At 43.2% G+C, this 19,929-nt stretch overlaps 1 protein-coding gene across 1 annotated transcript in view; it reads left to right on the top strand.

Annotated features, from left to right (window-relative positions):
• sipa1l3 (signal-induced proliferation-associated 1 like 3) overlaps nucleotides 1-19,660 on the top strand; it is a 150,679-nt gene extending 131,019 nt beyond the window's left edge. The window contains exons 17-22 of the mRNA XM_078533365.1: nucleotides 6,091-6,256; nucleotides 7,253-7,460; nucleotides 9,697-9,843; nucleotides 14,980-15,112; nucleotides 16,787-16,868; nucleotides 19,388-19,660. Of these exons, the coding sequence (XP_078389491.1) occupies nucleotides 6,091-6,256; nucleotides 7,253-7,460; nucleotides 9,697-9,843; nucleotides 14,980-15,112; nucleotides 16,787-16,868; nucleotides 19,388-19,531 (880 nt within the window). The 3' untranslated portion in view covers nucleotides 19,532-19,660. The remainder of the gene's footprint in view (nucleotides 1-6,090; nucleotides 6,257-7,252; nucleotides 7,461-9,696; nucleotides 9,844-14,979; nucleotides 15,113-16,786; nucleotides 16,869-19,387) is intronic.
• The last annotated feature ends 269 nt before the right edge of the window (nucleotides 19,661-19,929 follow it).

Genomic DNA, 19,929 nt, shown 5'->3' with positions numbered 1-19,929 from the left:
TGACCAATTACCACCCAATCAGTCTACTCTTGATCATCAGTAAAGTGACGGAAGGAGTCATCAACAGGGCTATCAAGCAGCACTTGCTCAGCAATAACCTGCTCACTGATGCTCAGTTTGGCTTCTGCCAGGATCACCCAGCTCCTGACCTCATTACAGCCTTGGTTCAAACATGGACAAAAGAGCCGAACTCCAGAGATGAGGTGAGAGTGACTGCCCTTGACATCAAGGCAGCATTTGACCGAGTGTGGCATCAAGGAGTCCTAACGATACTGGAGTTGATGGGAATCGGGGAAATCTCTCCACTTTGGAGTCATAACTAGCACAAAGGAAGATGATTGTGGTGGTTGGAGATCAATCATCTCAGTTGCAAGACATCACTGCAGGAGTTCCTCAGGGCAGTGTCCTAGGCCCAAACATCTTCAGCTGCTTCAATGACCTTCCTTCCATCATAAGGTCAGAAATGGGGATGCTTGCTGATGATTACACTGTGTTCAGCACCATCCGTGGCTCCTCAGATACTGAAGCAGTCCATGTCCAAATGCAGCAAGACCTGGACAATATCCAGGCTTGGGCTGGCAGGAGGCAAGTAACTTGCCCCACACAAGTGTCAGGTAATGACCATCTCCAACAAAAGAGAATCTAATCACTGACCCTCGACATTCAATGGCTGAATCCCCCACTATCAATATCCTGGGGGTTACTATTGACCAGAAACTGAACTGGACTAGCCATATAAATACTGTGGCTACAAGGGCAGGTCAGAGGCTGGGAATCCTGCGGTGAGCAACTCAGCTCAACTCCCCAAAGCCTGTCCACTATCCACAAGGCACAAGCCAAGAGTGTGATGGAATACTCTCCCCTTGCCTGGAGGAGTGCAGCTCCAACAACACTAAAGAAGCTGGACACTACCCAGGACAAAGCAGCCTGCTTGATAAGCACCCCACCCACAAATATTTACTCCCGTCACCACTGATGTACAATGGCAGCATTGTGTACTATTACAAGAGGCACTGCAGCAATTCACCAAGGCTCCTTAGACAGCATCTTCCAAACCCATGACCACTACCATCTAGAAGGATAAGGGCAGCAGACGCATGGGAACATTACCACCTGGAAGTTCCCCTCCAAGCCACACACTATCCTGACTTGGAACTATATCGTCGTTCCTTCACTGTCACTGGGTCAAAATCCTGGAACTCCCTAACAGCACTGCTGGTGTACACGGACTGCAGCAGTTCCAGAAGACAGCTCACCACCATCTTCTCAAGGATAATTAGGGATGGGCAATAAATGCTGGCCTAGCCAGTGATGCACACATCCCGTGAATGAATAAAGTCAGGAGCAGGAACTTTTGCTGCTGCCTATCCGCTTTTGTCAATTTTACCCTCTCCCAACCCATCTCACCCTTTTCCCCAAACTTTGGAGACTGTAGCCAGGTGTGCCTGTGTGTCACCCTGTCAAAATCTGAAATTCTGGTGGTTCTAATGCAGTGGGCAGACTAATGGATGATTACACTAATGCAGCAGTTCATTAGAGGTCAGTGGGAGGGGTTGGGGTTTGTGGCCTTGATTTGTGCTCAGCTCATTCACATTGGTGCAGTCTGTAACTTGGGGTAGGGTGAAACTGAGTAATCATAATTAAATGAATGTTTTCAGAGTGAATGCAGACGTAAACTAGTGAAAAACCCACTGGTGTGGCATCAAAATACAGCCTCAGTTATGCAAAGGTGGGGCCCTGTGAGGCAAGAAATGTAAACTATAATTACTATCCATGAACACTCATGTTTGGTTGAATGTAATGTGTACCGTAATCTACTGGAAACTTATAAACCACTAGCAAATTCCACTTTCAAGTACAATAGTGAGCTTTTACTGCAGCTTTCAGTTCTTGGGCCCTCATTCTTCCTGATCTACATAAATTATCTGAATGCAGAAACAATTTGTAAGCTGCTTATATGTGCAGATGATATTTTCTAAAAGGATTTAGATTATTCAAAATGGTAAGTGAAATTTAATACGACCAAATGAAAAATATTGTATTTTGGGAAAAGGAAATGAACAACATGGGATTATAATGAGCTGAATAGAACTGGAGACTTTGAGAGGGACCCGAGGTGCACGAAATCCCGGGCTGCCTCAAGTTCCTTCTTTCCTGCCATCTTCTTCATCCCCCACAAGAGCTCAGATTTCTTCTTGTATAAAGTTTGAGGCCTCTCCTCAGGATATCCCAAAGGGAATTAAAGGGTAGTCACTGATGCATCGCTTACACCTATCTAAGTAAATCGACAGTTTAACATCTCAACCAAAAGATGGCACCTCTAATAGTGCAGTACTAAGAGAGTGCTGCACTGAAGTGGCAGCCTAGGTTGTGTGCCTTGAAGTGGCACTCAAGCCCATGACTTTTTCACTCTGAGGCGGGAGTGCTATCCAATAAGCCACACTAATGCAAAGTCTAATAAAGCAACACTGCTCTTTCAGCTTTGCTACCTGACATGATTGTCGCTTATTGTCAGCAATGACAACTTACATTAATATAGTCACTTCAATGTAGGACAGCATCTCCAGGGTTTTACAGCAGCATTATCAGACAAAAATAGATGCTGAATAAAGAAGATATGAAGAAGGGTGACCAATAGTTTTGTCAGAAAGGTTTGTTTAAGAGAGGGTCTTGACAGTGGTGAGGCAAAGAGAATTCCATAAAGCAAGGCCTAGATGGCTGATGTGCAGCCAGCGGTAGGGCAAAGGAGTTAAGGTCTGCAAATGAGGCTTGATTTGGAAAATAAGCATGTTCTAGCTGATGGTGGTGGGGAGGGTGTTGTCGGGCAGGATAAGGTAATTGAGTTAAGGGTGGGTAAGGCCATTAAGGGATTTAAAGACCTGAATGGCCATTAAGGGATTTAAAGACCTGAATGAGAATTTTTAACTGGAGGAGTCGGGGGGAATGGCAACCAATGTAGGTCAGCAAGGGGAGCAGTGATGGGGGAGTCGGAATTGGTGAGCGATAGGACATTGTCAGCAGAGTTTTGGATGAGCTGGAGTTTTGAAAGCATGGAGGAAAGTTGATGGGCTAGTGGAGTATTGAAGATGTTAAGTTTGGAAATGACAGCGGTGTGAATGAGGATTTCAGTAGTTGATGGGTCAAGGCAGGAGCAGAGGTGAATGTAATGGAGGTGGAAGTAAGACAATCTTTATGATGGAGAGAATATGGGGCTGAAAGTGAAACCCAGAGTCACATAGGACATTGAGTTTGCGAAACAATTTAGTTCAACCTGAGGCACTGCCTGATGATGGGTATGGAGTTTGTGATGGTCGCTGAAGCCAATGGCTTTGATCTTCCCATTTTTTTTAACTATTCAAGTAAAAATAAACATTTTGAAAAGATTAAAATAAATGATTCTTCATGACCTTTTTTAAAAAAAAAACTCACAGGGCTTATAAAGTGAAAATATTACCAATTATTTTAAGCACAACACGGGAAAGATTCTGATGCTTGCCGCACACCAGGCGAGTAAAGAGATCTCACCAAATGGGCACAGTCAGTGGCATCTGCTGCACATTGTTGTCTCAACAGGATCAGAGTCTAATTACCAACATGTGGCAAGATGGGGGCTGAAATTCAACAGCATTTACATTCCGAATCTGCTAGTGGTTTCCCTTCAGAGACTAGAATGGTTTAGCAGGAGAAATCAAAACCAATTTGTGCTGGCACTTGAGATCTGAGGAGTTTAAAATATTTTTGCTAGGAGACGGTTGGTGGGGAGAATTGCAAATAGTGCTCATTCAAAACTGTATTTGTTACACAGTAGTACTTACTGGCTGGGCAAAACCTTTATCCCTTCAAACATGCATTAGAAGTTTGTTAGTACGATCAAAGGTTTTCTCCCTCTCAAAATGAAGAGTTTCATGCAGTGCACTCTTTTATTTCTCATCAATTTCTTCTATCCTGAAGAAACATGTTTGTTTTGACGCCTGTGTGGATGTTTTGCCTTCCTTTGCTGTCTCGCAACAGCAGCTTGAGCTTCTAAAAGATGAGCATCCTTTAACATAGTAAAATGCCCCAAAATACTTCACAAATTTTGAAATGAGGACAGGTGACCAAAAGCTTGGTCAAAGAGGCTGGTTTTAAACCACTTAGGGGGGGCTGCCAGGGGTGGGGTGGGAACTTCATGGCCAGGCTTGATCCTGTGCTTCCCAAGTGCCCACTTGCACATTTCCCAGCATAAATTGTAGGATCGTGATTTGGAATGGGGGAATACTGACTAGCTGCTCCCTTTCCCTTTATAGCCATCTTAGCTGAGAACAGCAACGACCTCGCACTTGAGATCTGTGACTCACTCGTAAACCAGACAGAAAGATGACCCATTAAGCAATTTATTTGAATAGTAATAATTCACACAAAATATATAGTTTGTGTACAGGAAAAGTTATAGACGTTGTTTGGCTCTTAAAAGATTCCAAGCTTTTTTGGTGTTTTATATTTGATGTGTGTAGTGCAGGAGCAGTAGCACAAAACATCTGAAGTATGAGTTGGTTTTTATATGTAAAATTATTTGGCTAGTGCCAGGATATTGTTATGAATCAACTTACTTCTGCCCTCTACTTTCTCATCTTTTGCTAGAAGAATGGAGGTGGATATTATGGGAGGGTGGATAAAGAGTACAAAACAGTGCCCTCGGCATCCTTCATGCTTGACCGGCAGGGTAAAGTTTTTGCCAGTCTTGAGTGATAACTATCTGCTGTACTGTGTTAGCACGTTAATGGGGCTGTATGAAATGCCTTTGCCTATTATTATTTTAGCTAAGCTGTTAACCTATGCTAATGTTTCGTAGAGAATGGAAGACTTGCATTTATATTAAGCACCTTTCATGACCTCAGGATGTCTCAAAGCTCTTTACAGCCGATGAAGAACTCTTGGTGTAGCCACTCTTTTAATGTAGGTAGCGCAGCAGCCAATTTGCGCACAGCAAGATCCCACAAACAGTGATATGATAATGACCCAGTGATGTTGCTTGAGGGATAAATATTGGCCAGGATAACCAGGGAGAACTCCTTTGGTCCCCTATAATAAAGTGCATGGGACCTTTTGTACCAGCTGAGAGAGCAAATGGGGCCTAAATTTTGTGCTGGAGTCTCTTGAGTGGGATTGGAACCTGTGACCATCTGGTTCAGAGGTGAGCGTGCTGCCACTGAGGCAGAGTTAACACAATTTCATCTTATGGTGGGGTGGGAGGAGAATGATCTATTGAAATGCTATTCAAGAGCATCTCTTTCTAGGTCAACAAAGAAGAGCAGAGTGCATTGAGGCAACTGGTCACCTAGATTTGAGAACCTAGTTGGTTCTAAATGTATATCCTTCTCCCGAATGGCTGCCTAGGAGTGGTATTGAAGGTTTGGAGAATAAGTATTGACACAAATGATGATGGAACATAATGGATTCTGAGAGATTGGAAAGCCATTTTAAAAATATATTGCAAACAACTAACCTGGGTTTGAAAATCAGTTGTAAAGCTGAATAGATACTTTTCTCTCGACTACCATTTGTGGGTTGAGTAGAATTTTTGCAGATTAGTTAAGAGAATGTGGAGTCCGTGATAGGATAGGTTGTATGTAGTCTGTGGCAGAAGCGGGTTTGACAGCTGAATGGCCTTTCACTTGGTTCCATGCTTCATGTTCTTGAGCATGCTTTTTTTTTTGGTCCTGTGGTGAGGCATGAGTTTACACCATCACACAATCTGCAGTAGGGAAATGAAGGCAGGTGTGTCCCTCCCCTCTTCCCTCATACAGCATTGACATAGTCCTGGGGAGCCAGCTTCCAAAAAACAATGTGAGCTACCCAAAGGCAAACAACAAAGTCGATCAATACAGACAAAAGCTCATGACCTTGCAGAATCCCAATTTAGAAAACTGCCTCTTAGTAGAGAAAAAAAATGTACACTGTTTACACATCTCACTGTATTTTTGACCCATTCTTCATGAGTATTCAAAAAAACGGTGTTTGTAATCCAGGGGCAGTTGCAATATCCCAGACACAAGGATATTATTTTTTATTCATTGTTCCTTAAAATCTGCATTCTGTTTCCTCTCCCAGAAATTCCAGCATTGTCTCTACAAATGTCTTCGGGCAGCCCAGATTGCGAGCATCCCTCCGAGACCTCCGATCACCACGCAGATCCCACAAATCAACCCTCGAAGAAGATTTAAAAAAGCTCATTTTGCTGGACAGCCCTTTGCCAGAGCAAGATAAAGAAATGCTTGTAAGTTCTACCTTGGGTAGCAGGGGTTGTTGGGTGAGGGTTGAAGTTAGTGTTTTCCTGTTGTCAGTGAGGTACAGAAAGGTAAACTGGGAATTTGTGGGTCTGTCTGCTCTGGAAGTGTGAAAGAAAATCAGTTGGAGAGCAAAGTAGCTTAGCACTTTCCAACACCTGTTTGTTGTGACATGAATTGGGGGGATGTGGATTCGTGTTCCAGCTCCCTTCCCGACTGTGCCGTGAATTTGTATACCGGATATGAAGGAAAGTTGACCAGAGGCTGCCATCCTTGGCCACCCTCCTGACTAGATTGGCACCATCTGAACTTTAGGAGCAGCTTCTCAGGCTGTCATTCAGTGAGATTAAGGCTGATCTGTGACCTAACTCCATATAGTCTGTCTTTGTCCCATATCCCTTGATACCTTTGATTAGCAAACACCTATCAATCTTCCATTTAAAATTAACTATTGATCTAGTATGAACAGTTGTTCGTGGAAGAGAGTTCCAAACCTCTACCACTCTTTTTGTGTGTAGAAGTATTTCCTAACTTCACTCCTGAAAGATTTGACTCTAATTTTTAACCAAGTTCCCTTAGTCCGAGACTCCCCCAAACAGCAGAAATTGTTTCTCTCTCTCTCTCTTTACCCTTAATATCTTGTAAACTTCAGTCAAATCACTCCTTAGCTGTCTAACTTCCAGGGGTTACAATCCTAGACTGTGGTTTGATGGGGAATGTTTGCAACACTGAGTCTGTACAATAAAAGTCTCTTGAATGATCCAAGGATCCCAGAGAATATATGCAGAATCCTAAAATTAAGGGCAAGCATCCTGGCTGCACTGCCACATTGAAGTTGTGCAATCCCGGAAGGTTGCCTGCAGTCAGTGATCCGGAATCCTCACCGTGTCTTGAGGTACCACACGTACTCTCCAAGCATTGCAGCCTTTGTGAAATCTTCACCTTTGTCTCATTTTTAAAAAGGAAATCTCTCTGCTTCTCTCTAGCATTCTTCACGAAAGACACTGCAGAGGACTCTGTCTGATGAAAGTATCTGCAGTGGACGGAGGGAAGCCAGTTTCTCTAATTCCCAGATTGCAGCTCTTGACCAGGCACTGCCAAACGATGTGATCTTCACCAGCACATACCCTTCCCAAACACTGCCCACCCGCAGACTAACCCAGCCTCCAGGAGCAATAAATCTTGAAAAGAAATGTAAGGATATAAAATAGGCTAAAATACCTGCTCTTCTATTCCCTGAACTTTCTATTTGTAGATTTTAGAATTTTAACTTCTATACTTATTCTATTTGTGTGCATATGTATAAAATAATTGTGAGCATGCAGAGATAGCAATTTATTCTCTTCAAACCAAAACAGAATTACCTGGAAAAACTCAGCAAGTCTAGCAGCATCGGCGGAGAAGAAATCAGTTAACGTTTCGAGCCTTCATGGCCCTTCGGCAGAACTGCAGCATAGTTTCAACAAGGGAGAAATATAAATTGGTTTAAGGTGGGTGGGGGGGTGGGGAAGAGACACATTGAGGGTGTGGTGTGAGCAGATAATCAAAAGATGTCACAGACAAAAGGGTCAAAGAGGTGTTGAAGGTGGTGGTCTTTGTCTGAGAAAAGTGCTAATTAAGAATGGAAAACAGGATATTCAAAGTACAGCTCTAGTGGGGGTGGGGTGGAAAGACTAAAGGTTTTAGTTTTAGATTTAAAAATAATGGAAATAGGTGGGGAAAGAAGAATCTATATAAATTATTGAAAAAAAAGCGGGTGGGGGGGGAAAAGAAACGGGGTGGGGATGGGGGGAGGGGGAGTTTAAGATCTAAAGTTGTTGAATTCAATATTCAGCCCAGAGGGCTGTAAAGTGCCTAGTCGGAAGATGAGGTGCTGTTCCTCCAGTTTGCGTTGGGCTTCACTGGAACAATGCAGCAAGCCAAGGACAGACATGTTGGCAAGAGAACAGGGTGGAGTGTTAAAATGGCAAGCGACAGGGAGGTTTGGGTCTTTCTTGCGGACAGACCGCAGGTGTTCCGCAAAACGGTCGCCCAGTTTGCGTTTGGTCTCTCAAATGTAGAGAGACCAAACGCAAACTGGGCGACCGTTTTGCGGAACACCTGCGGTCTGTCCGCAAGAAAGACCCAAACCTCCCTGTCGCTTGCTATTTTAACACTCCACCCTGTTCTCTTGCCAACATGTCTGTCCTTGGCTTGCTGCATTGTTCCAGTGAAGCCCAACGCAAACTGGAGGAACAGCACCTCATCTTCCGACTAGGCACTTTACAGCCCTCTGGGCTGAATATTGAATTCAACAACTTTAGATCTTAAACTCCCCCTCCCCCCATCCCCACCCCGTTTCTTTTCCCCCCCCACCCGCTTTTTTTTCAATAATTTATATAGATTCTTCTTTCCCCACCTATTTCCATTATTTTTAAATCTAAAACTAAAACCTTTAGTCTTTCCACCCCACCCCCACTAGAGCTGTACTTTGAATATCCTGTTTTCCATTCTTAATTAGCACTTTTCTCAGACAAAGACCACCACCTTCAACACCTCTTTGACCCTTTTGTCTGTGACATCTTTTGATTATCTGCTCACACCACACCCTCAATGTGTCTCTTCCCCACCCCCCCACCCACCTTAAACCAATTTATATTTCTCCCTTGTTGAAACTATGCTGCAGTTCTGCCGAAGGGCCATGAAGGCTCGAAACGTTAACTGATTTCTTCTCCGCCGATGCTGCTAGACTTGCTGAGTTTTTCCAGGTAATTCTGTTTTTGTTTTGGATTTCCAGCATCCGCAGTAGCTTTTAGCAATTTATTCTCTTGTTCTCTCCTTCCTTTCCCCAATTCATTTTCTCGTTTTCACCTTGTTAAACGACTAACAGGGATGTTGCCTTCATCTTTTAGTGGGAAGGTTCATCATCGCCTGTACACTCCCATAGTGTTATCATTTGGCTGTGGGCTGTTAGCGGAGCCAGGAATGCAGTTTGTCATCTGAAATTACTACTGCATTTCACCCCTCAAATGAATAGCATTACTGTTTTCTCACTGGCTTATGTTCGCATGGGGCTGGTTGTTTTGAGAGTAGAAGAGAGAGTGAATGAACTAGATTGATGAGATCTGTGAAATCCTTGAGGGGTGTGTAAACTCAAGCCTGCATATGCTCTATATCTCTCATGCTGCACTTTTTAATCCCTCCTTCGTTATCACACTGATGAAATGTGGCCTCTGTTCTCAAGCATTGCTTTTATTCATTTCTCCCCCTTTTGACTACATCTCACCACGTGGCAAAGAAATGCTGAAAAAGCTGTTACTGAAAAGTAACCCCCCTTTTCCTTTGTGTAAAAGAAAACAAACTATTTTGATGGGATAAGTTGTGTTTCACAGTCTTGCGGGGGCTCCTTCTCAAACTTTGGCATTTAATCCTGTTTTGTGTCTCTGCTCAGCTAACATGTCTGCTTCAGACTTGTCCTTGACTGATGTTCGTGACCGAATTCCTGTGCGTCGTAACGATCCGGTACTGATGCCTCTGCCGGACACAGAGTCAGAGCTGGAATGGTCCAGTCTGGTCAGTGTTGCCAAAGCATACGAAGGTATGATTCAATCTTAAACAAACCTCAAAATTATTATTTTAAAGTTTCACATCAGAAATTCAAAACCCCCCGTCCGCCATTTCCAGCATCTACGATGTTTCTGCTTCCTTCACGACATTTGAATTTAGTTAATCCCGATCAAGTCGTCTATGGAGCTGGGCCTTGGAAATGCGATAGAGCATTTCTGTCATGTGGAATAGAGCTTCAATAGATGTCAGAGAATTGAGCTATAGTCAGAGCTTCTGTAAAGTCTGCTGCAGGAGGGCATCCCCGATTATCTTACCCTTAAATACTATACAGTAAAATCCCATTTTACATCTCTCAATTATTTAAAAACCAATCTGTCAATGTCAGGGCTGAAGATTTAGTGCGTTTCAGGGCTCACTGGCTGAACTGCTACGTAACTCGTACTGTGGTATGTAGGGAACTAATTAATTTTCAAGTAAATCACTATTGCATTTGGGGGGGAAGTGCATTGCCATAGACTAGTACAATGCAGGAGGCCATTCTGCACACTGAGTCTGTGCCAGCTCTTTCGAACAGCTCACACTCCTCGGCTCTTTCCCCTATCCCTGCAATTTTTTTCTCCTTCAGGTATTTATCCAAATCCCTTTTGAAGACTGCTATTGAGTTTGTATCCACCCCCCTATCCAGCAGCGCTTTCCAAATCCTAACTACTTATTGTGTAAAAGTGAGGAGTAGACTCCTTACGCCTCCAGAAGCTGGTTACAGACCTGTTCAGGCTGTTGGAGTGATTGGTTTGTGGGGGCTCTGTGAAATGCATTTGACCAGTTTCGGTTCAGTTCCTCATAGCACAAAACTGGCCCCCTAACTTATCCCCTATTTTCAATCACCGGAAAGTTGACGCGACTCATATGTTAATATTGGAAGGTTTTAAAATTCTAACATGTGAATCCACTCTCACTTCAGCTAGCAAAACATAAATGGTTCTGGCGCCATCTGTCCTCTTGATGTGCATTACCATTCACACATGTTGTCTGTAGCTTCTGTGATTAAAGTGAATTTCTGAAAAACTTGCACTGTTCTCAATGCTTCCAGCCTGCTGAGAAATCCGGTGCAGTCCACATTCAAGCCTCATGAGGTTAAATCTCTCTCTCTGTAGACCCTTGTTCTATTCCTGGTTAATGTGTTACAAATTTGAAAAAAAACACACAGGCATACACAGTGCTTTTTGGAAACCTGTGTCTGTGTGAAGAGGAGTCTAGAATAATATCTCTATTGTGAGCCGAATGAGTGAGGGATAATCTGAAACCTCTGGGAGAGTGTCACCTGAAACTAATCCGAGAGTGCTTGACACAATGCAACTCTATAGTGGCATCACATCAACCCCTCTGAGCTGAATATCCTGGGACTTAAGGCTGTGAGAAACGAAATCTAGATTTCCCTGCCAGCAAGTCACCAGTGGTAAAACTCATTGGATTGGCGCTGAGGTGGGTCTCTGCATTGTTTGGTGTTGGTTGGCCGCACACTGATGTCAGTTCTGCTGAAGGATAGATTTTCAGTAGCACTTGGCTGAACAATAACAGCAAACATTACCTACAGGAGTAACTTGAAGCCCGACTCGCAGTGAAAGGAGCTTGAGGTCGGCAGACGGATTAAGCAACAGACTTTGCCAGCAGAGTAAATTGTTTTCAACAAAGCCCAAAACTGCTGGAACACAATGTGAGATTTTTACTTTCTGTATTGCCCCAGCCTCCAGTAATGGAGGGAAACTACTTTAGAACATTTGTTACCTTCAAAACTTTTTGAGAATTGGGTCTGATACTGCATGCACAATACTGGAAGTGGCCTGTGTATCCATTACTTCCATGGATGTGGTCACCTCCATGTTCGTCTTTAACTTCCCGAGGCCACTTTAAATAAAAGCGTAATTTTATCTACATAACCGTCAGTGATTTGCTCAAATGAGCCTGCCATAGTACTTCAGGGAATGGTTAGAGAGGGACTGGGAATGAGTTGCCAAGGTGGGGGAGATTCATTGCTGACCCAGGAACTCAGAACAATCCCTGATTACCTACCTCTGTCTCCCCACAACATTCCTACTCATTGTGAAGCGGTTGTTTTTCATGGTACAGCATTAACTCATTGCCATTATCTCAGGAACTGTCCTGTCCAGCAGTGTTTAGTTTATCTCTATACACGTCCTAAAATCTTTCTGTATACTTTCCTAATCAAATGCTCAACTGGCATTGCTTGTTTTTTTTTAAAGTGTTTCATGTGATCTCTATATCATGTGGAAAGCGGAGGAATTCCTTTTAATCTTAGTTCTTACTTGAGACCTTAATTCAGGTCATTCAGTTCAGCGCTTGCTTTCTAATTTAAGTCATTATCATCCATTCCTCTTAGTGTTTAATATTATAGAGTTGGATCAACTCTCCCCTCATTATTCTTTAATAGAACAGTTTCAGTTCTGAGAGTCTGTCAGAGCTCATAGCCCTAAGAGGTCACAGCAGAACATAGTTAGCCATATTAATAATAGTGTTACTTAACTAAGTACTACAATGGTCCATAATCCCCCCTCAATCCTTTCAATCTTCACAGATGAAGGCTCCTATTTTAAATACATGTTTCAATTTGCCAGTTCCAATCTGCGTTAAATTAACTTTTTTTTAATGAGAACAATTCCTAAAATGAGGGATTACGATTATGTGGTCAGATTGGAGAAACTGGGTTGCTCTCCTTGGAGCACAGGCAAAGAGAAGATTTGATAGAGGTGTTCAAAATCATGAAGGGTTTAGATAGAGTAATTAAGGAGAAGCTTTACAGAGAGAACATTTCCATTTGTGGAGAAGAGCATAACTACAGGCTACCCAATATTAGATAGTGACCAAGAAATCCAGCAAGGAATTCACAAGAAACCTCTTTATCCAAAAGAACGGTGAGAATATGAAACTTGCTCCCACAGGGAGTAGTTGACACAAATAGTATTACATAACATATACAACACAGAAACAGACCATTCACCCGAACCCATGTCAAAGATGCATTTATGGGGAAGCTAGATCAGAATATGAGGGAGAAGGGAATAGAGGGTTATGATGGTAGATTTAGATTTAGATAAGGAAAGATGGGAGGAGGCTCAAGAGCAGTGTCGATGCCTGTATGGACTATTTCTGTGCCACATATCCTACATAAAACTGTTTTCCAGTGGTTGAAGGTTCAGTAACCGGGGATGGAGAATCAAGACAATTGGCAAAAAAAAAAGCCGCAAAGTAAAATATTTTAATGGAACAAATTGGTTAAGATTTGGAATGCACTGCCTGATCGACTGATGGAAACAGGTTCAGTACAAGCTTTCAAAAGGTTTTGGACTATTAATCATAGATTCAGGGGTTTAGGGTAAGAGTGGAGGAATGGGACTACTGAATTTCTCTTTGAAAGAGCTGGCACAGATTCAATGGGCCAAATAGCTTCCTTTCTGTGCTGTACTGTTCTATGGTTCGAAATGTATTTGTAGAAGATAATGCCCCATAGTGGCTGCCATCAACTTTCATTGCAAGAATAATTGGCTCTTTTATAAAAGCTGGAAGGCACAGAAAGGAATGTACAACCTAGGTGATAAAAATGTGGTTTTAACCTATCAAAAATTTAACAGGATTAAATTACTTTTTTAAGCAAAACTAAAAGTTGTAATCTACCGTTGGTTATCTTTCTGCCTGGATGGGGGAATGATTTTTACTTGCTAATTTATTTCACTAGATAAAGGGAAATAAAATTAACTTTGTGCTAAGATTTGTACATCGTGTTACCCTATATTGTCTGTCTTCATACAATTATGTTTTGTGATTGAATTTCTCCCCCCTCCCCCATCTTAGCATGAGCTTGACCAAGGATGATCCTTACTATTCATTTGATTGTTCCCATGGGGGAGTGCTCTTAAATTGTAACTGCTCTCTGTCTAGCACTGCATTGTGGAGCAGCTGTGTCTAATAAATGTGTGCAGTCCTTGCATCAATGAAAACCTGTAATCAGTTGCCAGATGTTTCCTCGAGGATTCTAGTTTGTATTTTGTGGGCCGTGCAGAACTCGTCATAAAATACTTGGGGCAGAGAGGCAGGCAGTCCAAAAAATAGTTCCACACTGAAAGGGTCAATGGAAGTCCAATATGCTTTATGTAAATACAAAACCCAATGTAAATGCAAAACCCTCTGAGGTGTCTGCACTCTGCAATTCATCCAAACCTCTGCTCCCCGTGTCCTAACTCGCCACAAATTCTGTTTGCCCATCACCCTTGTGCTTAATAACTTGCAATGGCCCCTGGTTAAGCAACACCTTGATTAAAATCCTCTTCCTTTCTGTTACGTTCATCCATGGCCTAGCCCCTTCCAATATCTGTATTCTCTTTGAGCCTTAAAGCCCTTCAAAATATCTGTACTACTCTAATTCTGGCCTCTTAAGCATCCCCAATTTTAATCACTCCACCATTGTTGGCCACACCTTCAGCTGCCTGGGCCTTAATCTTGGGAATTCCCTCCCTAAACCTCTCTGCCTTTCTTTACCTCTCTCTCCCTCTTTAAGACACTGCTTTTAAAACCTACCTCTTTGACCAAACTTTTGGCTATCTGCCATGGTACCTCCTTACTCAGCTTGGTGTCAAAATTTGCTTGTTAAGGCTCATGTGAAACACCTTGTTGTGCTTTATAACGTTAAAGCTGCTATATGCATTTGAATGCTTTTGAAATATAGTCAGTATTATAATGCAGCTGCCAATCTGTACATAGCAAGGTCCCACAAACAGCATTGAGATAAATGAGCAATCTTTTGTAATATTGTTTGGAGTTAAATATTGGTCAGGACAACCTGGAAAACATACTTGCTCTTTGAGTAATGCCGTGGGAAATTTTTCTTTCAGCCGAGGGGGCAGACTTGGTTTAATATGTCATCCAAAAGATGACAGCCCTGACAGTGCACTACTTACCCACTGCTGCACTGGGAATGTCGGCCTAGATTGTGGGTTCAAGGCTCTGGAGAGCAGTTTCAACGACTGGCTTCTGACTAAGGGCCGAGTGCTATGCACGGAACCAAGACTGAAAATCTGGAAAGAGAGCAGGGAACGTGAGAGGGTTCTCCTAAAGGAATTGCCAATGATAATTCTGTTCTTTTTATTTATTCCAGTCCAGAGAGCAGTTTCCCTTTTCTCACTGAACGACGCCTCCGTTGGATCTGAGGTTGGACCAGCCTATAATCCTGTACATACACACAGTACGCTGGAGCGACAGTCCTCGCCCCGAACACCACATATTTTAAGGCAACTGCTTTTTATTCTCGTGATCGTCCTGTGCTACTGACTCTTTTTAAAAAAAAATATATATCCTGCATAGCCTCCAGGTGTGACAGGGCAGTCTTATTTCTCTTGCTGTATATTAGTTGTCCCTCACTCCTTCACACAGTACAAAGATGCATTCATATCTGCCTGAATTCCTACCACGTTTCTTCAGTCCATTCTTGAGGCGCTTGATATGGATTTCTCACCAGACCTACAATTTTAATTAACTCGTATTTTAAAATTCTCATCCCTGTTTTCAAATCCCACCACCCCATAGCCTTCCTCCTCCCTATTTCTGAAATCTCCTCTAGCCCCACAACCCTCTGAGATCTCTGCACTCCTCTAATTCTGGTCTCTTGACTGTTAGATAAATATCCCATTGATTGATTGTGAAGAAGATATTAAGATTAGGATGCTTTGGTGCAGACTGTTTATTGCAGAGCTTACTTCTGCACTCTAACACCAGTCACCCAGTGTTGGCTGACTCTTTATTTACACATCTGAGTATAATGAACTATTCAATACCCAACACCTGTTACCCAGTAGTTTAAGGTAATAACGTTATTTAACATCCATCAATAGAGCCTGCTAGATACTAATATTGAGCAACCCTGATTTTAATCGCTCCATCATTGATGGCTGTGTCTTCAACTGCCTGGGCCCTAAGCTCTGGAATTCCCTCCCTAAATCTCTCCGCCTTTAGTTCTCCGCCTTCAAGGTGCTCCCTTGAAACCTACCTCTTTGACCAAACTTTTGATCATTTTTTCTGTTGCATTCTTATGTGGCTCAGTATCATGTTTTGTTTTGTAATGTTGCTAAGAAGCATCTTGGGACGTTTTATTATGTTAAAATCACTGTATAAAAACACGAGCAATTATTGTTGTAAATCAATTGTAAAGAAAGTGGTGCCAGGGCTGAGATACAATTGAAACTTTGAAATAAAAAGAGAAAATGCAGCCCTTCTACTTCAGAGCTCAGCTTCATCTAGACCTCACTCTGTCACACGGCCAAACCTTCCACCCATCATTTCGTATTCCCTCTGAACTAATGTTAAGAGAATTTCGAGCATCTTAACACAGACTAGCAATTTGCATTCCTGATCCAAATGGCTCCATACTCATTACCACATACAAACTGAGCCTTGGGAAGCATTTTATAAACTTTTCACTTTATAAACGATTGGGGCGGTTTTTGTTTAAAAAAAAATCTCCATTGCAGTCAGTTGTATTTATTTCATAAGTGACATCTGCTGTAATCCCGAGTAGCAAAGAAGTGTTCAACTTAAGTGTTCACTGAAACACAACAGCCAATTGGCATACAGGAAACTCTCACAAACAGCAATTTAATAATGATTAGGTCAACTGTTTTTTGTGCTGTTTGAGGGATAAATATTGGCTAGGACACCAAGGAGAACCCCTGTGCTTCTCTTTTGAAATAGTGTCACGGGATCTTTTACATCCACCTGAAAGGTCTTGGTTTAATACCTCACCCTAAAGATGTCCCCTCTGATAGTGCAGAGCTCCCTCAGGCTGGATTCTGCTCAAGTGTTTGGAATGAGACTTTGAACAACCTCCTGTTTCAAATGTTACGGGAGCTACCCACTGTACAGTGGCTGGCGCATTGTTCTAAACTCAGTGAATGCATCCTCTGTTACAGTGATGAGCCAGCGTTGGCGTTAACGGGAAAAGTCTACCAGCTTGAGATCCAGTTGAGGCAGCTTCAGGACGATCTGCTGAAGGTGAGGAATGCGGCCACGACAATTTTTTTAATTCATTCTTGGGATGTGGGCGTCACTGGCAAGGGCAGCGTTTAATACCCATCCGTAGTTTCTCTTCAGAAGCCAGTGGTGCAGTTGAGTGCCTTGATAGGCCACCTCAGGGGGCAGTTAAGAATCAACCTCATTGGTGTGGGGGAGATACCTTGGCTGAACTGGGTAAAGATGACAGGATCCCTTTCTGAAAGAACACTAGATTGTTGGCATTTCAGTGCAGTTTGATATTGGGGCCTGGATTTCGTTCTCTTGTAGTTTGGATAAACAAGTGAAATGCTGCCACAATGACCTTGTGCACCTACCGGGGTGAGTAATTCTAACGAGAGGCTTAGAAACTAACTCTTTTTCCACAGAAGCAGAAAAAGAGATTTAATCAGTGCTGGTGTGATGCCAGCTCCATAGGGCAGAATTTTCCCCCCGTTGGGGGTGGGTGGGGGGGTGGGGAGGAGAGAGAGAGTTTAAGAGCGGGCACGCGGAGGCGCGTCTCTGATCGGCACCCCCAATCGGGGGTGCGCCCCCATTTTACGAGGGCGGGCCAATTAAGGCCCGCCCAGCATGTCATCCACCACGCTTTTATTTCACCCTTACTCCTACTTGAGTATAGACTAGATGCTAGATCCTCTAGGTGCTGCTGACTGCCTGTCCCAAGGTGGTCCTCTTACCCTATTTGGTATATAATTATTAAAGTTCATATATTATAGATCAACACACACATATGAAAATCCCAGGCCCTCAGTGACTGGGGTTGCCATCTATCACTAAATCAGTGTCTGCCTCCATCGGGAAACCTCTGACTGACTGACTGACTGACTTAGAGGTAACACGATGGGCTGAATGGCCTCGTTCTGTGCTGTTAACTTTAATTGCTCCGTGTCTCAGATGCATGGCCACGTATAGGCATCGTTATGGGGACACAGTCACAGAACTTGCACAACTCAGTAAGAGCACCACGATAAATAATGGGGAAGTTTGGAACAGTTTTTTTTCCAACTGAGTCACTAATGGCTTGAGGCAGCTGTAAAACTGGAGCAAGATCAGAAAACCGAGGAGTGTTTCCAACACATCCTTCTGTGGGACATGGGAATGTTTTTCTAATCATCAGTCATCTGCAGGAACTTATCTTGAAGTATTCTCTTGACATTCAGAAGACCCAAAGAAAACATTCAAAAGCCAGTGTCAAAATCTTGGAAGTGTAGGAAGCTTGGGAATAGAGTTTAAACGCCAGCCGTTCCTATTCGAGCGATGGTGCATATGACTGGGAGCTGGCCACAAACATCCAGAATTACACAGCACGATGGATTAGTAACCCTTCAGATTAACCATTTGACATCCTTACTCTCTGCTAGGCCAGATATTTCATCTCTCTCTTGGCAATCTGTCTTTCGTCAAAACCTTTTAATCAGCACCATTCTTTGAATGTCTGTACCGCAGGTCTCCTCTTACAAGGCTAGGATTTACTGAGGATTTGGTCCCAGGCCTCTGCCAGCACTGTTGGGTCCAACACTCCGTCGAATTCCCTCCCTAACCCCTTTTGCTCTCTACCTGCCCTCTCCCGTCTTTTTGATTAAAACTTTTAGCCATCCACCCTAATCTCTCTCTCCCCCATTCGGCACAAGTTTTCCGCTTGTGAAATACTTTGGGGGTATTTTAATTTTTTTTTTTAATTAAAGGCCTTGTATAAACAGGTTTTGCTGTTGAAATATGTCCCCAGGTGCTGGATATTTGTACAGCCAACAAAGGCTGACTGACTCTCCCAAGTTTTATAGTTTCTGCCATGCACTTGCCATCTTGTGATGCTAGTGGAGCTCAGTAACTCACTGTGCAGGAAAAGCTCATCCTGGTGTACTCTGCTTGTAGACACTCCGACATGATGCAGCAGTTTTGCCAGTTGATAGTTTTTATTTTGTTGAAGAAAGTCACTTGGAAAAGTGAATGCTTCACCAATCAGTGACAGCACTGGGTGGGGTAAAACATTACCAGAAGTGGAGAAATATGCCTTGACCCAAACCTTCAGAAGACAAGACTCTCTCTTGTTTCTTCCCCTTTCCCACAACAGCTAAGAATGGCCAGGGGATTTTTCGCACCCGAGGGGGCAGCCAGGGCCTCAGTTTAACAACACCTTGAAAGACAGCACCTCTGACAGTTCTACACTCCCTGTACAGTAGTGAGGGAACGCTGCGCCATCGATACTTGTAGAATCCTTTCCCTTATGTTTGAAATGCCTGACCCTTTGCTAATCAGTTGGCCCCAGTGGCATGATTCAAACCAGGATCTGAGAGTGATGGAGAGATCCCGCCTTTGTACTATATTGCTGAGAGGGGTATTCATGTGACACATTGATCGGAAACGTGGCCCTCAACAAGATGTTGGGATTTAACACTAAACTAGAGAGTGTCGCACCTTCCATGTTATAAATGCTAACTGAGGAAATTCACTCTCTCTCTCTCTCTCTCATTCTCTCTCTCTCTCTGTCTCTCTCTCTACAGGAGAAAGAGGATAAAATTGTCCTCCAGGCAGAGGTGGCAAACCTGAGGGTTAACAATCAGCGCCTCCAAGAGGAGTCCCTGTCAGCCACAGAGCAGCTGAGGAAATTTGCAGAAATATTTTCCAGTACAATAGAGAAGAAGTAACGGCAGCCAGCCCGCCCACAAAGCATCGGAACCCATTTTATTTCTGTCATTGTACCTTTTGGAGCAACTGTAACACAGAGTGACGGCCCAGCCCGGAACATTCCGGAACTTGCAGAACCCCATCGTAGCCATTTTATCAACAGCATTGGGGCTGATGCTGGAGGTGTAGGGGAGCGAGCTGTTTGCTTTGACAAGGCCAGCAGGTAGTGGACTCAGTCAGACTGCTTGGCCCTGTGAAGATGTACACTGTACATCATTTCACAACGCTAGAACGGAACTAGGTCGGTACGAATGTTTTCTCAACACCGCCAGTAATTTCATCACATCTGATGATTAAATCCACAAGTCTAACTCCCTCCCCCCCATCACCTCCTGCTAACTGCCGTAAGCCAATCATT

The sequence above is a fragment of the Cetorhinus maximus genome, chromosome 32 (assembly GCF_964194155.1).
Source record: "Cetorhinus maximus chromosome 32, sCetMax3.hap1.1, whole genome shotgun sequence".
Lineage (NCBI taxonomy): Eukaryota > Metazoa > Chordata > Chondrichthyes > Lamniformes > Cetorhinidae > Cetorhinus > Cetorhinus maximus.
Note: the sequence above shows the minus strand (reverse complement) of the source record. Positions and strands in the feature narration are given on the sequence as shown.